The sequence below is a fragment of the Xenopus tropicalis genome, chromosome 2, assembly GCF_000004195.4.
Source record: "Xenopus tropicalis strain Nigerian chromosome 2, UCB_Xtro_10.0, whole genome shotgun sequence".
Classification (NCBI taxonomy): domain Eukaryota; kingdom Metazoa; phylum Chordata; class Amphibia; order Anura; family Pipidae; genus Xenopus; species Xenopus tropicalis.
The window spans coordinates 135,075,436-135,095,112 of record NC_030678.2 but is presented as its reverse complement, the minus strand read 5'-3'; the positions used below and the strand labels follow the sequence as shown (position 1 = coordinate 135,095,112).

Sequence of the window (19,677 nt, the reverse complement as noted above, 5' to 3'; positions counted from 1 at the left end):
TGGCTTTTTAGCGAGTGAGAAAATACTAGGCTACTGGTATTAATAGATATAGTATAAGACTAATCTAGGCTCTGGTACAGTTGCCATTTTGGAATCAGTAGGGCTAATTTACAAGTATAGGTGCTAAATTACACAAATGCTGTTGCCAGTAGCTACCAATGATTTGTTTGCTCTCATTTTTCATCTTGTAGTAGACTGTTTAAAACTAATTGCTCATTGATTGCTGTTGGCAACTGCAATTCTGCAATTAAGTATGTTTGTGAATCACCCCAGGGATATCATTTTTCTCCTGTTGCAACAAAATAGAGGCAGCTTTAGGAAGGGTTTCCAACCTTGTCATGCATTATCTAGGAGCTCAGTAGGCATTACCTTGAGCAGGGATCCCCAACCTTTCTTACCCGTGAGCCACATTCAAATGTAAAAAGAGTTGGGGAGCAACACAAGTATGAAACATGTTTATGGGGGTGCCAAATAAGGACTGTTATTGGCTATTTGGTAGCCCCTATGTGGACTGGCAGCCTACAGGAGACTCTTTTTAGCAGTACTAATGGTTTTTATGCATCCAAAACTTGCCTCTGAGCCAAGAATTCATAAATAAGCACCTGCTTTAAGGCCACTGGGAGCAACATCCAGCCACTGGTTGGGGATCACTGACCTTGAGAGAAAGGTGGATTACCTTAACTACCTTTTGACTATGTAATGCTATTATGTTTACATAGCACAACTGCACCCATGCATAAAAGTAACAAGGTGATCCTGTATTTATAAAAAAGCCTAAACTTGGGCTAGATTTTGTGTATTTTTTTTATTCACAAGGTATAGTTCACTCACCATTTACAACAGTTCTTCTGCATATTTCCCACAAAACCAGTCCATAAGCCCATAAATCTGTCTGTTTGTAGGACTCAAACGAGTCTGTGCGTATGGTTTCATCAAGGACTTCTGGTGCCATGTAACGCTTTGTGCCAACTCGTGGGTTGTTACCAATATCCAGGTAATCCCCATTCTGAGAATGCATCACTGCCAGGCCTAAAATAAGGAAACACATATATTTTGTGGTACAACATAATAAGGCAACAATAAAGGCAGATGGTTTTGCTATTCAATTCAATACATCAGACAAGCATCAAGGTAGAAATGACCAGACTGCAGGTTCAGGCAGTACCGTCACTTGTCTGCTGCTAGAGCTCTACCTGAAAGTGTCCACATCCAAGGTAAATGTGGCCATACAATGGGTAACATGGTGCATCTTAATTTGGGCAGATCATCTCTTATCTGACAGTAATGCAGGATGGCCTGTCAAAACCAACCCCTCTCCCTTTTCTCCCAGCAGGTAACAAGATAGCAGCTACCTGGCACCTGTATTACTAAAAAATGCTCCCATGCTCCACCTAATGGTAGATATAAGAATAGCTCTCAATACTAAAAATCCAAGTCTGGCTCATGACTCCTCCAGTTATATGGCATAGGAGAAACAATGGCTCATCTGAAAGCAGTTTTATGGTGTAGTGCTGGCTTCTTCTGAAAGCTCAGAATCAGGCATAATGCACTAATCGTACTAAAAAACTAAAAAATAAATAATATACATTTATTGGTTAAAAAATAAAATTTTTAATGGTAGAATTAATTATTTCCAATGTGAACAGTGAAACATAGTAATAACTATACAATAAAAATCATGACATAATCCCTTTAAGCTGCCCAGTTGAAATGTAAATATGACCAATGCACAGCTGATAAGGAAGATGAAGGTCTGGAAATTGTGATGCAGGATGTACCGGATCCCATAACCTGCCCATTAAATATAATTTCCCTTATGCTGTAGCTTTACTAGGGAATATGGAAGATGTTCAAAATATGAAACAAATTTTATCAGGTATGGAGGGTAGATTGTAAGCATTAATTAGCAGGGCCCTATTTATCTCCTGTATCAATCAGTAATTGAATGTTTTATGCATAGACCTGTTTTATTGTAGAAACCTGCAGAATACACTGGCAATTTAGAAATGTGAGTTAACAATTATAATAATATAAATTAACATAATCACCTAAATCTGCAATGCAGCACTGTTTATTGGCTTTCACAAGGATATTTCTACTCTTTAGGTCTCTATGTGCAATGGCAGCCTTGCCTTGGGTACCAAAGATTTCTACATGTAGGTGCACCAAGCCACAAATGATGGAAAGTGCCAATTTCAAGCAGCCCTCTGAATCCACACTAGTCCTCTGTAGATAATCATAAAGAGATCCATCATCATGATAATGAGTGATCAACCATAACTGGGTGCTGGAGTTCCTAGAAGTCATGTCAGATGCAATGAACCCTGCAAAGATAAAACATTGTTACAGAGAAGTTACCTAAATCACTTATTTTACCATCAACACAGAAAAAAAACAAGTATGGGCCTTTGGTTATAAGATATCTGACTTGCCAGTGTAACTGTAAGGGACCTACGGTGTTCCTACTGGCTCAAGAAGGTTCTCCTACTGGCTCAAGAAGTCCTGTTAGCTGTAGTCTATGCCCTAGAGTAGGCATGTGTTCCCAGAGGAACAGGGATAGTGTGAGTTATTCTGGACCATAGTTTATTTAAGGGGAAGGAGACTGGAAAGGGACTGCATGAACGAGATATAGATAGTGGATAGCAGATCCCATAACAGAACACTCTAGGAGTGTTAGATAGACAGGGTAGCTAGAAATAGCATTCTGTGCTCTACCAAGATCCCCAGGTGATCCTCACCAAGTATAGAGATTTAATTGGGTTGGGACTTAGAGAATTTAGTATGTAATGCTCTGGAGCACCCTTGAGGCATCCTGAAACAATGGGAGACAATACTTTGTGTGCGTGTGTGCTCATTTTATAGTTTACACTGGCAATGACATCCCTAAAAAATCCAACCAAACTGCACTGAAATTGTGTCATAATATCTAAGGGAGATGTTCACACTGGAGACATATTGCAATCCATTGATATTCAATGTTCGTTGTACTTACTATCAAATCAGATGGACAAAAGTACCAGTGTGAATGAAGTGCTCGGTGCTGTAACATAGCACAGGCGCACTAATATTGGGAATAAAAGAGACGTTGTGCTATCATCAGCCCTGCCAGAAAGTACAGGTGGGGGATGAGCAGACAAGGACACCACGACTGTATTCCCGGCAGGCTCCTTCCAATTGTCTGCTAAGTGAAACAAGATGCTAATAGCTTATTCTAGCCATATATCTTTTCTGCTTTCTGCAGTTTATCCTCTGACTTAGAAATAGCACAGTTAACTCCTGGTTCTCAGTGGAATTACTTTTGAGGTCTTTTATGGGCCTGTCATCAATATAACAACAGGTTCCCTTTAAAAGGTAATACAATGGGTAATACAATGGGCCAGATTAAATTCTATGAGAAATTGTTATTTTATGGTTTATCACATGAAAAATTATGGGTTTGAGGAGAGAAAACATTTCTTCTAATTCTGTCCCATTTTTCCCATAGACTTCAACAGAGCTTTCATGTGATAAACAGTGAGATAAGTTTTTCTCATTGTATAGGTTCTGGCTCTATGGAAAGATCTGGAGCTAAATTAGGTGATATGAAATTGAATCTGGCCCAGTGTGTGGTACTTTTTTTCAAGCTTTGAAGATATTAAGAGGAATGTGTACTGTTAATGTAAATTACTTTAGTTACAACAGCACCACCTACTGGTTTCCCACCATGATCAGTTGAAGAAATGTTCATGAGAAAGAAAGAGGGCTGGGCTGAAGCTCTTCTGGTTAGGAAAGATGGGAGAAAAGTTATCTAAGTTTTCTAATGGTTTTCTTACCAGAAGAAAATCAGATCAGCCCTTTTTTTCCTGACCATATCCTTGCCTGCGTCATGATTGGAAACAGACCAGCAGGTGGCACTGTTGTAAAAAAACTCATTCAATTTAACATTACATATTCCTCTTAATATCTTCATAGCTTGAAAAAAAATAATAAATGTAATTTGCAAAAAATGCTTAGAATAGCACTCTCATCAATTTTACATTCACTTATTGTAAAGGTTTACTTATGCGTTAAAAAAAACCCGGGCCACAAAGGCCCGGGCCTAGGGCGGCATAAATTTAGGGCCGGCATGCTGCCCAGCCGCACGTAAAATTTGCTCACATACAGAGCACTGGAGATGGGGTGCGCAGAAAACTTCAGCTCGTCCTGTCCCCAGTGCTCTATTTGTGAGCTAATAGGATGTGCATCCTGAGGGGAATGGAGGGGGGGGGGAGAATGGGGACAGCCTCTGGGTGCCCTAAATAGATATCCAGTGCTGCAAAAACCTTAGCAGTGTGATTACATATTACGGATCCCTCTTATAACCCTAGACAGAGCAACAATATAGGGCGTTGTTCAGAATAGCGCCACAAAATTCTTAGTTTAAAAGCCTTAGCCAAACTGCAGTGTTTACAAAATTACAATCATGGAAAGTATGTAGGAATGGTGAAAGAATACAAAATTATTTACATTATTTAGATTGTAAGCTCTAAGGGCAAGGACTTCCATCCTCTTGTCTCTTTGAATTTAAACTTATTGCAACCATACCTATTTGTTTGTATTATCATATTTTGTATTTATCATTGTAATAATAAGTAACGCCATATTAATGAACATACATACATACATATAACTAAGAACATTAATAAAATTACCCAGAATGTTTTCATGTCTCAGTAAAACTGTATTGTAAATTTCTGTCTCTCGAAACCATGACTGCTCATCTCGGGAAGAAAAGATCTTCACAGCCACATTTTCCCCCTGCCATGTGCCTCTCCATACCTCTCCATATCGACCTTTACCTGACAAATAAAAAATTGTTAAAATGGCCTTTTGTTATTATATATATATTTTATAGGTGTTTGTGTGTGTAGGGTCTATGTCCATAGGGTTTATAACATGCCAAAAGCTAAGCTTTTAACACCAGTAATAGTTATAAAACTGATATTCCATATCCATAAAGAAATAAAACTATTTGGCTTTATGTGTACTGTTCATCTAAATCGTTTTAGAGTTTTAGAATGTTGAATATAAAATGTTTGGCAATTCACACAGTACATATACTGTGCAACAGATATACATATATACAGATAAAATATTACAGTAGAAAGGAAACTAAAAGGGTCATAGCTTCCATATATGTTTTTCTTTAATAAAAGTACAATATACAAGATTAGTTTATTGGGGGCACAGAACACATCTTACTTGTCAGTGGTGTAACTACCATGCAGCCAGTGGCATTTCTCATGCAGCTGACACATAAGGCAGCAGCCCCAATGCTTCCCCACCCACTCCATGCCTACCTGCACTCTTTGCACTAGCAGAGCCAAATTTTAATTTTAAAATAATGGAAATTCGGCTCTTAAAGTTACCAGAGGCAGATTTTTGCCGACCCTGTTTACTGTCTGCTCACTGCCACCTGATGCAAGGTTCTTACAACAATTTGGCTATACCAAATATGGCCCCTTCTACAGTAAGCATTCATTCAGCCTGTTGTGTGATTACCAGATCATTTGACACTTCAGGGATACTTCCAGCTAGTAGGGTTGAAATTTAATTTAATCAGTGCAGCCCTGCTACATGCATTTATTAGACGTGTCCCTGAATTGATAAGTGATGTGTTAACCCTAGACTATGGGTTGATTGTTCAAATACCTTAAAGGAATATTGTCATGGGAAAACATGTTTTTTACAAAACACATCAGTTAATAGAGCTTCTCCAGCAAAATCCTGCAATAAAATCCATTTTTCAAAATAGCAAACAGATTTTTTACATTTAATTTTGAAATATGGGTCTAGACATATTCTTCATTTCCCAGATGCCCTTGGTCATGTGACTTGTGCTTCCCCCAAGTCTGGCTTATGACTCCTCCAGTTACCTGAAAGCAGTTCTAATGTGTAGTGCTGGCTCCTACTGAAAGCTCAGACTCAGACACAATGCACTCCACACGAATATTACAACTATAAAAAATACATTTGTTGGTTCAACAATACAATTTTAAATGGTAGAATAAATTATTTGCAATGTAGACAGTGTAATATAGTAACAAAAATTATACCATAAAAATCATGACAGAATCCATTTGAAGGATCAACACCATAAGTGAAAGCTGTTATACTTATATAAAACAGAAATAGCACAGCAGCCATAGTTTCCAGAAGTAGTTTTCTAAAGGATTGTGGCTCTCTGTATGCTCAAGCTCTCCACAGACTACCCTGTATGATTCCATCAATCGCATAATATGCATCCATCAGAAATACAGTATGAGATACAATTTTCCCACAATGTGAAAGTTGAAAAGCACTTCCATAGAAGATAGATACATACATAGAAGGCATTTTAAACAAAGGCAATATCAATACCAGCGCAGCTCAGTGGTTCATTTAGCATTTCCTAAGGCTCTCTATTATAAAACTTACCTACACACTCCACCAGTGTAATTTGGCGAGCTACAGTTCTCTGCACAAGGAATGGAAGTCCTGAGCCGCTGCCAGTAGTGCAGTACTCATCCAGAAATTCCTGCCAGAAAGAACTTTTCAGTTTTTTTCATAGAAAGCAAACAAAACTAATAACCCTAATTTTATGTTTATTTCATATTTCTATTACCTCTAAAAAGACCTTAGTTTACTATGAAGACATAACCATATGAATATTAAAGTATGCTGTTCCTACCTACTAAAGCCCACAGTTTCACCCCATTAGAAATATATATATTTTAAAAAAGGAATTCCTTGACTCTGAAAAAGCTTTTTTTTTTTTTTTTACAGTTTATGGAACACCTGAGTGACTACCAGGGTCGGACTGAGCTGCCGGGACACCGGGAAAAATCACGGTGGGCCCTGGCGGCCCAGACCCGACCCTTGCCGGCGCACCCCCTGCCGGACCACTCCTCCCGACACATTAAATTACGCGTACTCGGGGGAGAACGTCAGGTGGGGGGCCCTGCGAGGAGGGTTAGGGGGGCCCCTGCTGGGGGGGCATTAGAGGACGTGGCCGGCGGGGGCACCTGCAGTCCGACCCTGGTGACTACTAACATCAAACAGCAGGTAGTGCATAAATTCTTATGAAACAAGTTTTAATGTTTCTTATTACTGTTTCAGCAGAGGAAATGTATATAACATTAATTATGCAGATATTTCTGGACCCTGTGATTTTTAAATATTTGGTTTGCCAAATATTGGTTGCAATATTGGTTCTTTAATATGAAATGAAGCGAAATACCTTATTTTGCCATTGGGGAATATTTTTGCAAAACATTTCGGTGCAAACAAACAGACATATACTTCAATGTATTGTGCAGTGAAAAATTTGCAGCAGAAAAAAAGTTGGAAAAAGTATTTTCTGGCAAGTAAAACAGGACAGATTGGCACATCACTAATGAGCACAACTGTCTTTGGCTTAGCATATAGTTATTGCTTATCACATCACTGTCAGTGCAATCAGTTGCACTGGTGGTTTCATTAGATAGCTTGGATGGCTTTTTGGCAAGTGAGGAAGTACAAGTTGATCCAGGGACTGGTCCAGTTGCCAGTTAGACTGGTTATATATAGGCATAAAAGGCTAAATTTGATGAATGGGTCCTTTTTCAACCTAACTTACTATGCTAATAGATTTTCATTAAGCAGTTGGTGATGATTTTAGTATTTTGGTAAGTGTAAAAAACTGCAGCAGGCAAATGACACCACTGTGGGTCCAATAACTTTAAGTTATGCCCTTGCATGCCTCTCTATCCAATACATAACAACTTCCATAAAGAACATGTTTTACATTTTTTTACTTGCCATGGAAAGAAATGAACCTTCAGTGTACTCACCCCCAATGTGCTGTCACCAACAACTGAAGCCTTTAGCATGTCTGCATCATCAAAGTCACTGGGCATGGCCAATAGTCTGTTTCTTCTGTGTAGTTTTGCTTTATAAATCCAGGCTATGACAAGGAACAGAATAACTATAAAGATGACTGAGGGGAGGACGGTCACCAGAAGAAGGGTAACCAATGAGGGATTAATGGTAACTGAAAAAAAAAATATGTTCACATACTTGTTAGTCTAGCAGGAGAACTGTGGCTTTGGCTCTACTACTCACTTACAGCCCTGTGGCATCTAAAGTCACCTGATGGTTATCCAAAAATAATAATGCTACTTTATACAAACAATTGATGTACAATTCATTAGGCCCTATGAAAGCATTATACATTGCAATAAGGTATTTATATGGAGTGATTTTATTGCTGTGGAATTTTAGACAGATATCCAGATATTTATGTTGTAGTGTGTTTTAGGAATCTATCTTTGCCTCTCTGTCTTTCGTCTTAGAGATCTCACCCCTATAAACTGCTACAGTCAGGGAGGACACTTTTCCTAACATGCTACATATGACCAAATATGACAAATATGGCCAGAGGTAAATAGGAACACCTTATGCAGTTTATCTTGGCTTGTCTGGTGGCTTTTGTGAAGCTTCAGGATCACAGCTTTGAATGTTGATATTGAAGCCATTTTCAGTGAAAACAGCAAACAGACATGCATTGCAGAAAGCAAAGACCATACTAGTGCATTGGTGTTTACGTCACTACACTGTACTGGATCACAAAACTCCTCTCTGTAGCGCCAAACTGCGAAAAATCAATCAGGCTAACTACTTAGCAGACCATCTGAGGATTAAGGCTAAATATCAACAATGGAAGGGTATTTTGTGGTCCAGTATTTGCTGATGTGAACACCAAGAAACGAGTGTTTACTGAGTGTTTTATACATACTACCATATATATTTTTTAGTTTGTGCTCTCCCTTGCAGTGATTTTTTTTGTCTTTAAGCCCAATCAGAGTGGAGAGGTTGAAGGGAGATTCAGAGATTTAAATCTGTTTTGGAGGACCATGTTAAACAGTGAATATTATATATTTTTGCAGGAATGTCAGGGACACATGTTCAGTGGGTATAATACTTTGCAGGACCTCGCGCTGTTGACTCAAAACAACATCTATTGACAGACAGAAGGACACAAAATCTGACCTAAACCAGACTTTGCACTATAATGGAACCACATTACCTTTACCATAAGCGATAATGTTGTTTACAATACAGTAATTATAAAACTTATTACTAACATGAATTAGTAACTAATATAACAGCTATTATGGAATCTTCAACTTTTTATGATCTTTATTATAATGTTGCTGTATTGTTTTTCAGGATACTTTACCGTTCAGAACTTTGTCTTTGTTACAAAAGTCCCACTCACAACAATGTTCCTTAAGATTTGACATAAGGGATGAGCAATGCTCTTTTATGCTGTTATTGAAACATCCCTTTGCTCTGGAAATGCCTTCAGATTCAGATGCATAGCTTTCAGTCACATAGCATACCCTTCCAACACAAGTCTCCCCAGAGCAGCTGGCATCATTACAGTAACAAGTCCAATATTTGGACCCTGTGGAAAAAATGCAAATATTAAGCTTCAAGAATATCATGGGTTCAGTATATAGGTCGGTATTGCATGCAGTTTTTCCTTTGCATAGGGTTTTCCTTCTTATTTGTACTTTGTCTATTATAATAAGCACACTATAATTTCACACTCTCTAAATTAAAAATAATAATGGTGAACTTGTGAAGAAAATATATTATGGTTATGGCACGATACTAGCAATAGGTTTGATCAAGAAAAAGAGCTTTTCATGGCTCTTTTATGACAGGTATTTGGTACCGGCACAGCTTTCGGTGCACTGCACTGGGCTTGTACAGCTGCCCTGTTCTTTAAGATTCCGGTGACAGTATTTGGAGTATTAGGAGCCTCCTGACTGGAGAATCCTTTTACATTCAAGGATAACTGAAGGAGCCGGCAGATTGTCTGCTTTTGGGTCACAGGTCATTTACAACCACAAGTGTGGTGTACAAAGTGCAATTACGATGCACCATGGTTTTTTGTTTTTTTTACAGAATGCAATTATTTCCCAAAATTTTCCATAATTCCAACATAACTGAGTGCTGTGTCCAACACAATTGTGGATGATGTGAATTGAACAGGAGGTGGTACAGATGCATTGGCACCAAGCATAACTAGTGTTTGGATGCACATAACATTTTGTGTTAATTCATGCAATTACTGCATCAATTTGTGCACAACTGCCACTTTGGTTGCGGTAAATGACACCTTTCATTTTTAAAAATAAGTGGCGCTTTCCACATATATAAACATTTAATACCTCTTTAATGCCTCCATTTGCATTATTTAATGCAATGTAATGTTCTTATTTTTCTGTGATTGGTTTCAGTTGTTATGGTCATGGAGTGATATTTTATTTACATCTCCTCTTCTGAGCAGTTCCTGCCCTCTTAAAACACCACCACTGGGTGACATGAAACTGATGCAGACCTCCTTAGGTCACATTCTGACCTAAAAAATGCCTTGCATAGATTCATTGCTATTTCATTTAGGTTTAACTAAAAATAACATAACTATCAGCAGCAATAGTAAACTGATCCCACAACACAATATTCTCAGGGCTTACTGGGTTATAGCTTATAAAATGTTGATGGGTTGGCATTAAATGGTAAGTATAGCCCAATCTAAAAGTTACTTTGTTATTAGCACTAGAGCATGGAGCTCCTGTCCAACTTTGACCTAGTCCAACAACAATAATGTTCAACCTGGGGCTGCTGATAATAGAAAAGAAATTTAAAACAAACCTTTTGTTTTATCTTCTAAAGAATCTTCTTGATCAATGTCTCCAAGGCCTACAAAAAAAGGTAATATGGCTTAACAAGTAAAAATGCAATAATATGGACAATGCATATATGGGCTTTACTTCATTGTCACGTTTGCACTTTGTTTTGAATTTATGTAGGGAATAATAAACCTTCCATAGTAAAATATATTAATAACTGATGTCCCCAAGATACCTGTGACCAGGCATGTATTTTAATATAGTGATCACAGTACAGCGGGATGATTTCTGATATTCTTATATAAAAGTGTTTTCTTATATTGGAAACGATTTAAAAAGTCACAAGTAACAGCATCTATAGATACATAGTACAGGTTTTTCATGAATTGTGTATTACAGGACAAGTCTTATTAAATATCATAAAACTGCCAGGGAGTCAGTGCCAGGTCAACTAATATTTGCATGCCAACATTGCTCTGCACCTCCACCCTTGGTCCAAACAGCCTATCGCTTCTCTGTGCTGCATCAGAGACCCATATCTCCTCTGCCTTCTCCTAGTTTTGGCCCTGCCACAAACAGCCAGTAATGGCATAAGGGCATGGTGGCCATCCAGTGGGTAAAACACCATCTAGAGCCGGCAATGTAGTGTCTGGTAAATTTGTAATACCCTATAAATCACCCTTTGCTCACCTACTCCACTGCCCAATTCCCCTTATATGAATAGGCCCACCTCTGCTTAGGCCATTTTCCCATCCACCTGCCTTTTTCCCCACCCTATGCCATCATCACCCTGCCTTGCAAGTGCTTCCATCGCTGTCTGTTCCAAAGACCAGTATAATGTTGGCCAAAAGTTGGCAACCCTAGATAAGGGTTGAAGTAATATTTTCAATGTTTTGCTTTCACCTCCTGCTCTGTAGGTCTGTAGAGTATTTGTGACCTTTTCAGCATTATGCTGCATGCTTTCAGTTTATAATGGACTTATTGATAAGAAGATCCTGTAAATATCTTGAATAATTATATGTATCATTTGCACTTTTCTTTGAGAACAAGTCAGTAAGGATACATTTTATCTATGGTGTTGTATATGAAGTAAAAATAAATACTAATGACCAGAGAAGACCTACAATAATGTATGAAGATTTGCACTGTACACTACTTGCATGTGAAGTTGGAGCCATTATGCTGTGCAAGCTTGTACATTTAAATAACTTTCACTTACCAGTGGCTGAAGTCACAATTACAAGAGAAATTATCCAGATCTGTTTTTGTATCATCGTCTTTGAAAAAAGTATGAATTCTTTTGGCAGCAGCTTGTTTCATGAAGAAATGTGGTCTTTTCCTGTGCAGAAAGGAGACGTGATTGATTACACATTTGTGGTAAAAACAAATCTTTATGAGCTTATTATTGTTAACTCTCATAAACAAAACTTAATTTATCTTACAGGCTGAAACCTTATTTTTAGGAATACGTTATCAGTTTATAACTATTGTTTTACTAAGAAAGAGAAGAAATACATAATATCAATCACCTTCTGTATAAACCACCAGTAGAACAATAGCAGTTGTGTTTAAGTGTATCTCATGGTACAATGTATATGATGTTTATGAGCCAGTTAATATAATAGTAACCATCTTAGCAGGAACTCCCTGGCACAAAAGTTGATTTGTTATCCATGGGAATTCTGCGCTATTTGCAGCCAACAATTCTCTGCGAGTAAAATAAATCAGTCAGGTAATTTACTAAGGTTAATTCAATTGGGTAAATGTGCAAGGTTTCCTTGGAGGGGAAAAACCAGTGGTAAACTTCATTTTTCAAGGTGCAAAGTTATCTAAGGTGACTTGTCACCTACTGGAAACACAAATGTAGCACAGCCAATAAAACGCCCTGTGTGCAATCACCTTCCACCAGTGCATTTTTATAATCATTAATATTCAACACAGTGCCTTACAATAATATAACAAACCGCAGACTTACAATTAGTTTACAAGGGTACAAAATGAACCAATTGGAGACCTGTTTACAAAATCTTACAATCTAAAGGCACAGGACAACTGATACATTTAACTATAGTGTGCCCCTTAGCTTAATTTCCATAGCAACTGACAAGCTTCTGCATTTTGAACATGGTTCTAATGTCACTGTAAATGGTCTTTGGCCTATGGGGAATATTTTCCAGCTTATTCCATTCCAGTACACAGCCATGTTTCAAATTGCCAGGAAGAATACTCCCATGTGTAATGAGCCTTAGTATGAACTGCTCCTGAATGAAACAATGGATGAAAAATAGAAAACATTTTTTTTTCTTTAACTGGTGCTAAATATTACTGAAAAATCAGTTACAGGATTGTGCTCTCCACATTGGTAGTTAATAAATGTATAGCTGTTGTCATATTAACATACAAACGTAGACATGATCTTCACTCATGAGAAACGCCATGGGAAATGTATAATAGCATTCCTTGGCAATGAACAAGAAAGATAAGGGATATTATAAACTGGGAGTGATTCTTGCTCAGAGATTTATTCTGCTGTTTCAATGAGGCACCAGTACATATTTTGGACACATTTTATTTATACAATTCTATGTTTTGATCATGTTATAAGCTTTTTCACTTGTTTGTGTGACCGAATCGATCGGAACACAGAGAAAAAATACATGTGCAATGCCTTAATGTCACTTGTTTTCACGTAATCATGATCTGCAAACTGGAAAATTAATTATATTAATAATAATAGTTGTATAATATATATTCATGCATAAAATGATCTAGTACATAATGTCCTACCAAAATAAAAAGTTACAGTCACAACCAGTGCCTGACCTGCTGCATTTCCACCCATAATGCTTTTTGCAAATAGCCAAAAACACTTCCTAGCTGGCTAAATATTATTGCACCATAGGCTTAATTCCCTCTACACACACTTTTATTAATGACACCATTCAGTTAAATGTGGGAAAATCTGGACAACTGATCAAAGCGCTTCAGGCCAGGATGTGAACTAAGGACCTGATGTGCTTATTAGCTCTCCCACTCCATCCAGCCCAGGTCCAGCATCCAAGCTAGTAGCCCTAATAGTCTACTAAAGCCATCTATCCATCCTTATCCTTAATGCTTATTTTTCTTATCCCCATTATAATGTTTAATATGAAGCTCTAAAGGGTTTCTTATTTGACCTTTGGGATATGTTCTGTAAATATAACCCGAATGTTTGATTTTATTGTTTGTTAGAAACAAATGATAAATTTAAAAGCAGTTCTGCAATATCTGAATAGTGGACTAAAGAGATATTTTTGGAATGACTTTTCCTTCATTTCTTGTTTCCTTCTCCCACCAAAGTTACAATTGCATCCCAGACTTTGAAGGGATACATATTTACATTACTGATAAACACATGCTGTGCAACAGTTACATAATGGAATGGGATATTTAAAAGAGAAGGAAAGGCTAATAAAGAGTTAATCTCAAGCTGCAGGCATACCTTCAGTTGTCTCAATAGTGCCCTTAAGTCTCCCCATATTTCTCCTATTCAGATGATCAGAAGCCAAACAGGAAGAAAAAATGCTGAGCTGTGTAAGGAAAGTTCCCATAATGCCTCACTCCTGCACCGAGGCCGAGACCAAGTGTACATGCTCAGTTAGTAAAACTAGTCAGCTTCCTGCTGATTGGCTCAGATCCACATTCCTAAGGGGTGGGGGGTGAGCTCTTAGCATTCTTGAGGGAGGGGGGAGCAGAAGAGAGGAGAAAGCAGAGAGCAGTGTGTCTCTGGCACATGAATTACAGACCCAAGAAATCTTTTGACAGAGAAGTCAGTGCAGGGTTTCTATGAGTGCTTATGGCTGTATTTACATAGACTTTCTGATAAAGCTTACTTAGTTTTTACCTTTCTCGTTTAACATTTTCTTTCTGGTGCAACATAATGGAGAATATCAGTAGGAAAAAGGGTTATACTGAATTTTCATCCACAAGACCAGGTTTGTGCCAATTAAAGCAACAATACCCTACACAGTGGCCAAACTGCAAAATAATGTCCGACTGCAGGCTTTTGTGACTGTTTTGTTACCAGGAGCCCATTATGCAGGGGGATTGTCTGTACACTGGTGATATAAATTTTATACCTCACAAAGGCCAAACATGGAGTAGCTTCAGTGTTCCTGTTTGCCCGGTTTAGCTCAAGAACTAACTAAGTGAACTCATGTTTAGCAAAAGGGTGAACTTCCCTTTAACTTCTTTTTAAGGAAAAAAGTGAAAGAACACATTAATAAATGTATTATAACATACTACATGCCACGCCTGCTTTTGACAATATGTGCAGGGTTAATGAGAAGAAAGGTACCAAGTCTATACAAAAGTACTTGACTGGAAGTCTGATGCAGACACAAGACAAAATGGTTTGAAATGTAGCATAAACAGCTGGAGGCCAAGCTTTCCAGGTCGATTGCCTCATTTGCTTTGTCTACTGGGACCTCTTATCATGGCTATCTATAAACAAATCTAAATGTTCCAGTCTACAGAAATGTCTCGAGGAAACTAAAGTATGCATTATTTCTGCGGGAAAAAAAATATTAGAAGTACGCTTGTCAAAATGCCACTCCCGGTTTGTCCTCAGCACAATTGCTGGAATAAGAGAATGGCAACTTCTTAGACTCATAATTTCATCTGTGTTGTTTAAAAATGTAAAACAGAAATCTGCATGTCCCGAGCTTCCTGGCATTGAATTGAGGCACCCGGCTGTCTCTGTGGAAGCCAGCTCAGGAATCAAGATTGTTTAGATGTTGGCAGTGATGAAGGGCTGCAGTCACGCACTCTGAACTGCTTTCGTTTGTGTAGGACAGGAAAGCTTGACTCCCCCCCAACCTGGGTATACTGGAAAGGATATTCAAGGGGAAATGTATGGATATCTTTATTTATTTAGCACTGTACATCTGTACTGTACTGTAATAATACAAACAGCAGAATAGTGCCTTTCCACTGAAGCTTAAGGTGGCCATACACGCACCGCTAATATCGTACGAAACCTCGTTTCGTACGATATTCGGTGCGTGTATGGTATGTCGGCGAGTTGACCGATATCGCAGGAACCTGCTGATATCGGCCGACTCACCGATCGGACCAGTTGGAAAATTTTGATCGGGCGCCTGATCAAAATCTCCCTTCAGAGCTGAATCGGCAGAAGGAGGTAGAAATCCTATTGTTTCTACCTCCTTACCTGCCGATTCAGCCCTGAATGGTGTGTGGCACATCTGACGATGTTTCGTGCGACCCGCCACGTGTATGGCCACCTTTACAGTCTAAATGAAGCTGTCATTAACATTAGATATATATACATTCTGCGCAAACTGCTATGACTGAGCCATGATTCAGACATAAGATTTAAACATGGGGGCAAAATTTGACTTTTGTTAAAGGATAAAACATTGTTTTGTAAGTATGAATCTTGCAGCATGAGCACAGGGGGTGAAAAAAACAATATTATGAATGTTCTTTCTAGGTCCTTACTGGGATCCATTTTCCCCTCCATGCCTCTGCTATCTATTGCTAAGCCACTGCATATACACTAAAGATGACCAACATGTGGCCCTCAAGCTGTCGCTAAAATAAAGTTTTCAACAATTAAAAGTTTAAAGGAACGGTATACCCCCTTTTTCAACACTAGTGCGAAGAACAGGGCTTGTGCTGAACATATGTCTTGCTAGTTCTTTTAATTAGCAAATGTCTGTGGTTTTTGTTATTTCTTGCTCTAAAAAGGGCAAAATTTGAAAATAAAAATAAAGTCTCATTCTACTTTCTAAGTTCTGCTGCTTGCTTAAGAAAATATACAATAAATTGTCTCTCTCCTTCCATTCTTTCACATGGCAGGGGTTAAGCCATGCATCACGAGTCTATCTGTATGTAAATGTCACACAGTTTGGGTGTCTGAAAGCACCCATGCCGAGGCCCTGATTTGTGGTAAGGCCGCAAAGGCCCGGGCCTAGGGCGGCAGAAATTAAGGGGCGGCACGCCGCCCCGCCGTGTTCTAATTTTGCTCATACGGAGCAATGGGGACCAGACATGGAGAAACTTTAGCACATACTCTCCCCAATGCTCCATATGCGACCGAAGCAGCACGCATGCATAGTTGGTGGGGGTGGGCCGGTGTGAGAGGGCGCCCCGCCAATGCCCCCATTTAGACTATAGTGTTCCTATCTGAAAGTCTTTATTTTAATGCTGCGGGATTTTGAGCCCTTAATGAGGCCATTATTTGTTTGTAATTCAAGTTTATCAAGCCAATACAGCAGTTTTAAAATACTTCAACTTTTATAAGGGCCAGCATTAGGGTAAATTCTGTCCAAAACAGTGCAGTGGGTGGGCTGCTAAAAAAGTCTTTAGAATATAGTGCTCCCTGAATTAACTGCCAGCTGGCTATAGTATCTTACATTTCAAAACAGTCTAATTGTAATTTTTGTTATTCAGCTGTTTGTACGAAAGGAAAACAGCCAGTTTGGCATACCCTTTCCTTATGATGCCCTGTCACGCCACATACAGTAGATCTAATGTGCCAATTTGCAACCATGACTTTTAGTCTACAGATCTGTCTGTCTGTCTATTGGTTGATCTATTGATCTATCTGCAATATGTGTCTACCACTTAGGCAAAGTTGTTCCATGAAAGAAAACTGAAAGATAAACCCTGCTCATATCCTGGGCTCCGTCTGTAGAGCAGTTAGGGAAATGTCAATTAGCAGTTACTGTTGCTGGTCTAAAGCAGTTAGAATAACACATATCTTATGGGCTGCTATAAGTTACTGGACTAGCCATAATTTGACCATACAACAATTTAACCCCAATGGAGTGTTAACATAGGAGTGGAGTACAGGCCACAGGAGTTGTTGTGGTGAGCATGGGGCCCCTGTAAATATTTTTTGCAGGAGGGAGGCTGCACTGAGCAGTTACGCCACTGATTAATCTCTTTGGAAAAAAGTTAATAAAAATAATTATTGGACAATGCCTTTTTTAATTGAGTTGCCTTTACAGCCCTATAATACCCAAAAATTAAGATGGCAATGCACATGCCAAATTTTACATCTGTGTATGGGCATACAGGTGATTATGTAAGATCAGGACATGAATATTGTTGGCAGCTTCAACTAGTTCCAACAAGAAGTAATAGTGGCTACAGTGGGGATGGCCTTATTGGTGAGGCTTATTACAGTCACACATAAAAAGCTATGAAAACGTGATCATAATTTGATCATAAAAAGGATATTCAAGGCAGTAAAAGCATGTACCTTGAATTAATTTGGGTCTGCCTAAGGGGACCAGCATCACAGCCTTATTGCCTAGTGCTATGAGCACCGCAATGGCTAGTTAAATTCTCAATCAGCCATTACTTTGTGGGCAGGTAATTAAATCCTGAACTAAAGCAAGAGAATATCTAGTTCCCTTAGCTTGCAGTGCACTGTATCTTACTACAGCTTTCCACATCTTCAGCAACATATTTGGTATTTTTAGTTTTGCGGCAGCTAGAAAGCATTATTGGTGTGAAAGCAATCTACTTGGGCTGGACTGAATCCAGTAGGTCTGACTATTTGGATTACTTATAGCATCATAATTTTCCATGTCAGCCCCATGAATTAGTGCACACCTCACGCCTGCCCAAATGTTTTATTGACTCCAGTGGCTGTGAGTGTCATTTGGGTATCAATCAGATCAAGTGATCTGTATCAGCAATTTTCCCTAATATGTGGGTATGTAGGTCACCTTGGGGGGGTCAGTTGCGATAGGTCGATTGCAGACGATCTGTACAAGCTGATAATGTAATCTTCTGATGGAATTTGTTGGTGCATGCATGGTTTATGAGCAGATGAGAAAGTAAGAGAACTCCTCTTCACTTGCTGTCATATCTGATTTGACCATCAGGCCAAATTAATGTAATAAAAGTTTTTGGGCCATGGGCCAATCAGTCTTTTATCTTAAAGGTTTAGTCTGTGCATGGTTACCTTAATGCAATCCAGTGCCACTTTGCCAAAAAACACTGAGCAATACTCTCTGTAATAATTATAATGCAGTACAATATTGTGTTTATTAAATCTGGAAAAAATACAACTTGCTTTCTCCATATGCTAAATCATTGATAAACTAAAGTGTGGGATATTAGGAATAATGTACCTATTGTAAAATAGAAGGGTATTTTAATTAAACGATAAGCTGGTACTTCAAATGTTTGTAATATAGAATGACATTATTATTAAGCACAAAGCTTTATAGGAATGGTTAAGCATTTAGCTATAAATAGAATAACAGAATTATGTACAAGAGTCAAGCAAAAACTACAGAACTGTAACCTGCATAGATGCAGTAAAAATGGTTATAAGAGAGACAATTATCCTGTAGACCTCCAGGTGTTGCTAAATCACAACTCCCAACACCTTTAAATACCTTAAATCCCCAACATAATACATTACAGTGAAGCTTTATAATGAGAGAAAGTCATAAGGCTGCTGACTGAGAACCACACTTCAAGTCACAGAGCTCCAAGGTTACCCCTAATATTCTCTGCTTGTTTTATTAAGGACACATTATCTTATATTACAAGTAGTTTGAACCAAACAAATACAACATGAATAATGGGTGTTTGAAAATTAGGCAGCCTATTGGACAGTGCCCCTTCATACAGATCAAGAGACTCCAAGTCCAAAGTGACTTTGTACATCAAGGTCTTAAATATACAGTTGTGAAGTTAAGAACTATAACAGTGTCCATGGGTACCCAATATGGCTCTCTAACTTTAGTTGAGGTAAAAATAGCACAGCATTCTATGGTATTCATCTGCTGGCAGAGATTGCTAAGAGCTGTAGTCCAACAATGCTGTGACAATGTTAGCTTATAATACACAGTAGAACACTGCTCAATATACCACATAAAATACCTTTTCTACATTGAGAAACATTGCTTAACATTTCATATTTTGCTTCACTACTTTAATCAAACTGCCTGTTGTCTTCCTTTTCCACTTTGGC

The 19,677-nt window shown here is 38.4% G+C and overlaps 1 protein-coding gene across 3 annotated transcripts in view; it reads right to left on the bottom strand.

Moving 5' to 3' along the window:
- Positions 1–19,677, bottom strand: part of acvrl1 (activin A receptor type 1) — a 43,955-nt gene that overhangs the window by 11,337 nt on the left and 12,941 nt on the right. For 2 of the 3 annotated variants that reach the window (XM_012957763.3, XM_002935116.5), the window contains exons 2-9: positions 11,899–12,018; positions 10,702–10,749; positions 9,218–9,445; positions 7,830–8,029; positions 6,436–6,535; positions 4,671–4,817; positions 2,049–2,324; positions 832–1,029 (exon numbers count right to left, since the gene is read on the bottom strand). In XM_012957763.3, the coding sequence (XP_012813217.1) occupies positions 832–1,029; positions 2,049–2,324; positions 4,671–4,817; positions 6,436–6,535; positions 7,830–8,029; positions 9,218–9,445; positions 10,702–10,749; positions 11,899–11,953 (1,252 nt within the window). In that variant the 5' untranslated portion in view covers positions 11,954–12,018. The remainder of the gene's footprint in view (positions 1–831; positions 1,030–2,048; positions 2,325–4,670; positions 4,818–6,435; positions 6,536–7,829; positions 8,030–9,217; positions 9,446–10,701; positions 10,750–11,898; positions 12,019–19,677) is intronic. The other variant, XM_031897141.1, reaches the window with a different exon arrangement.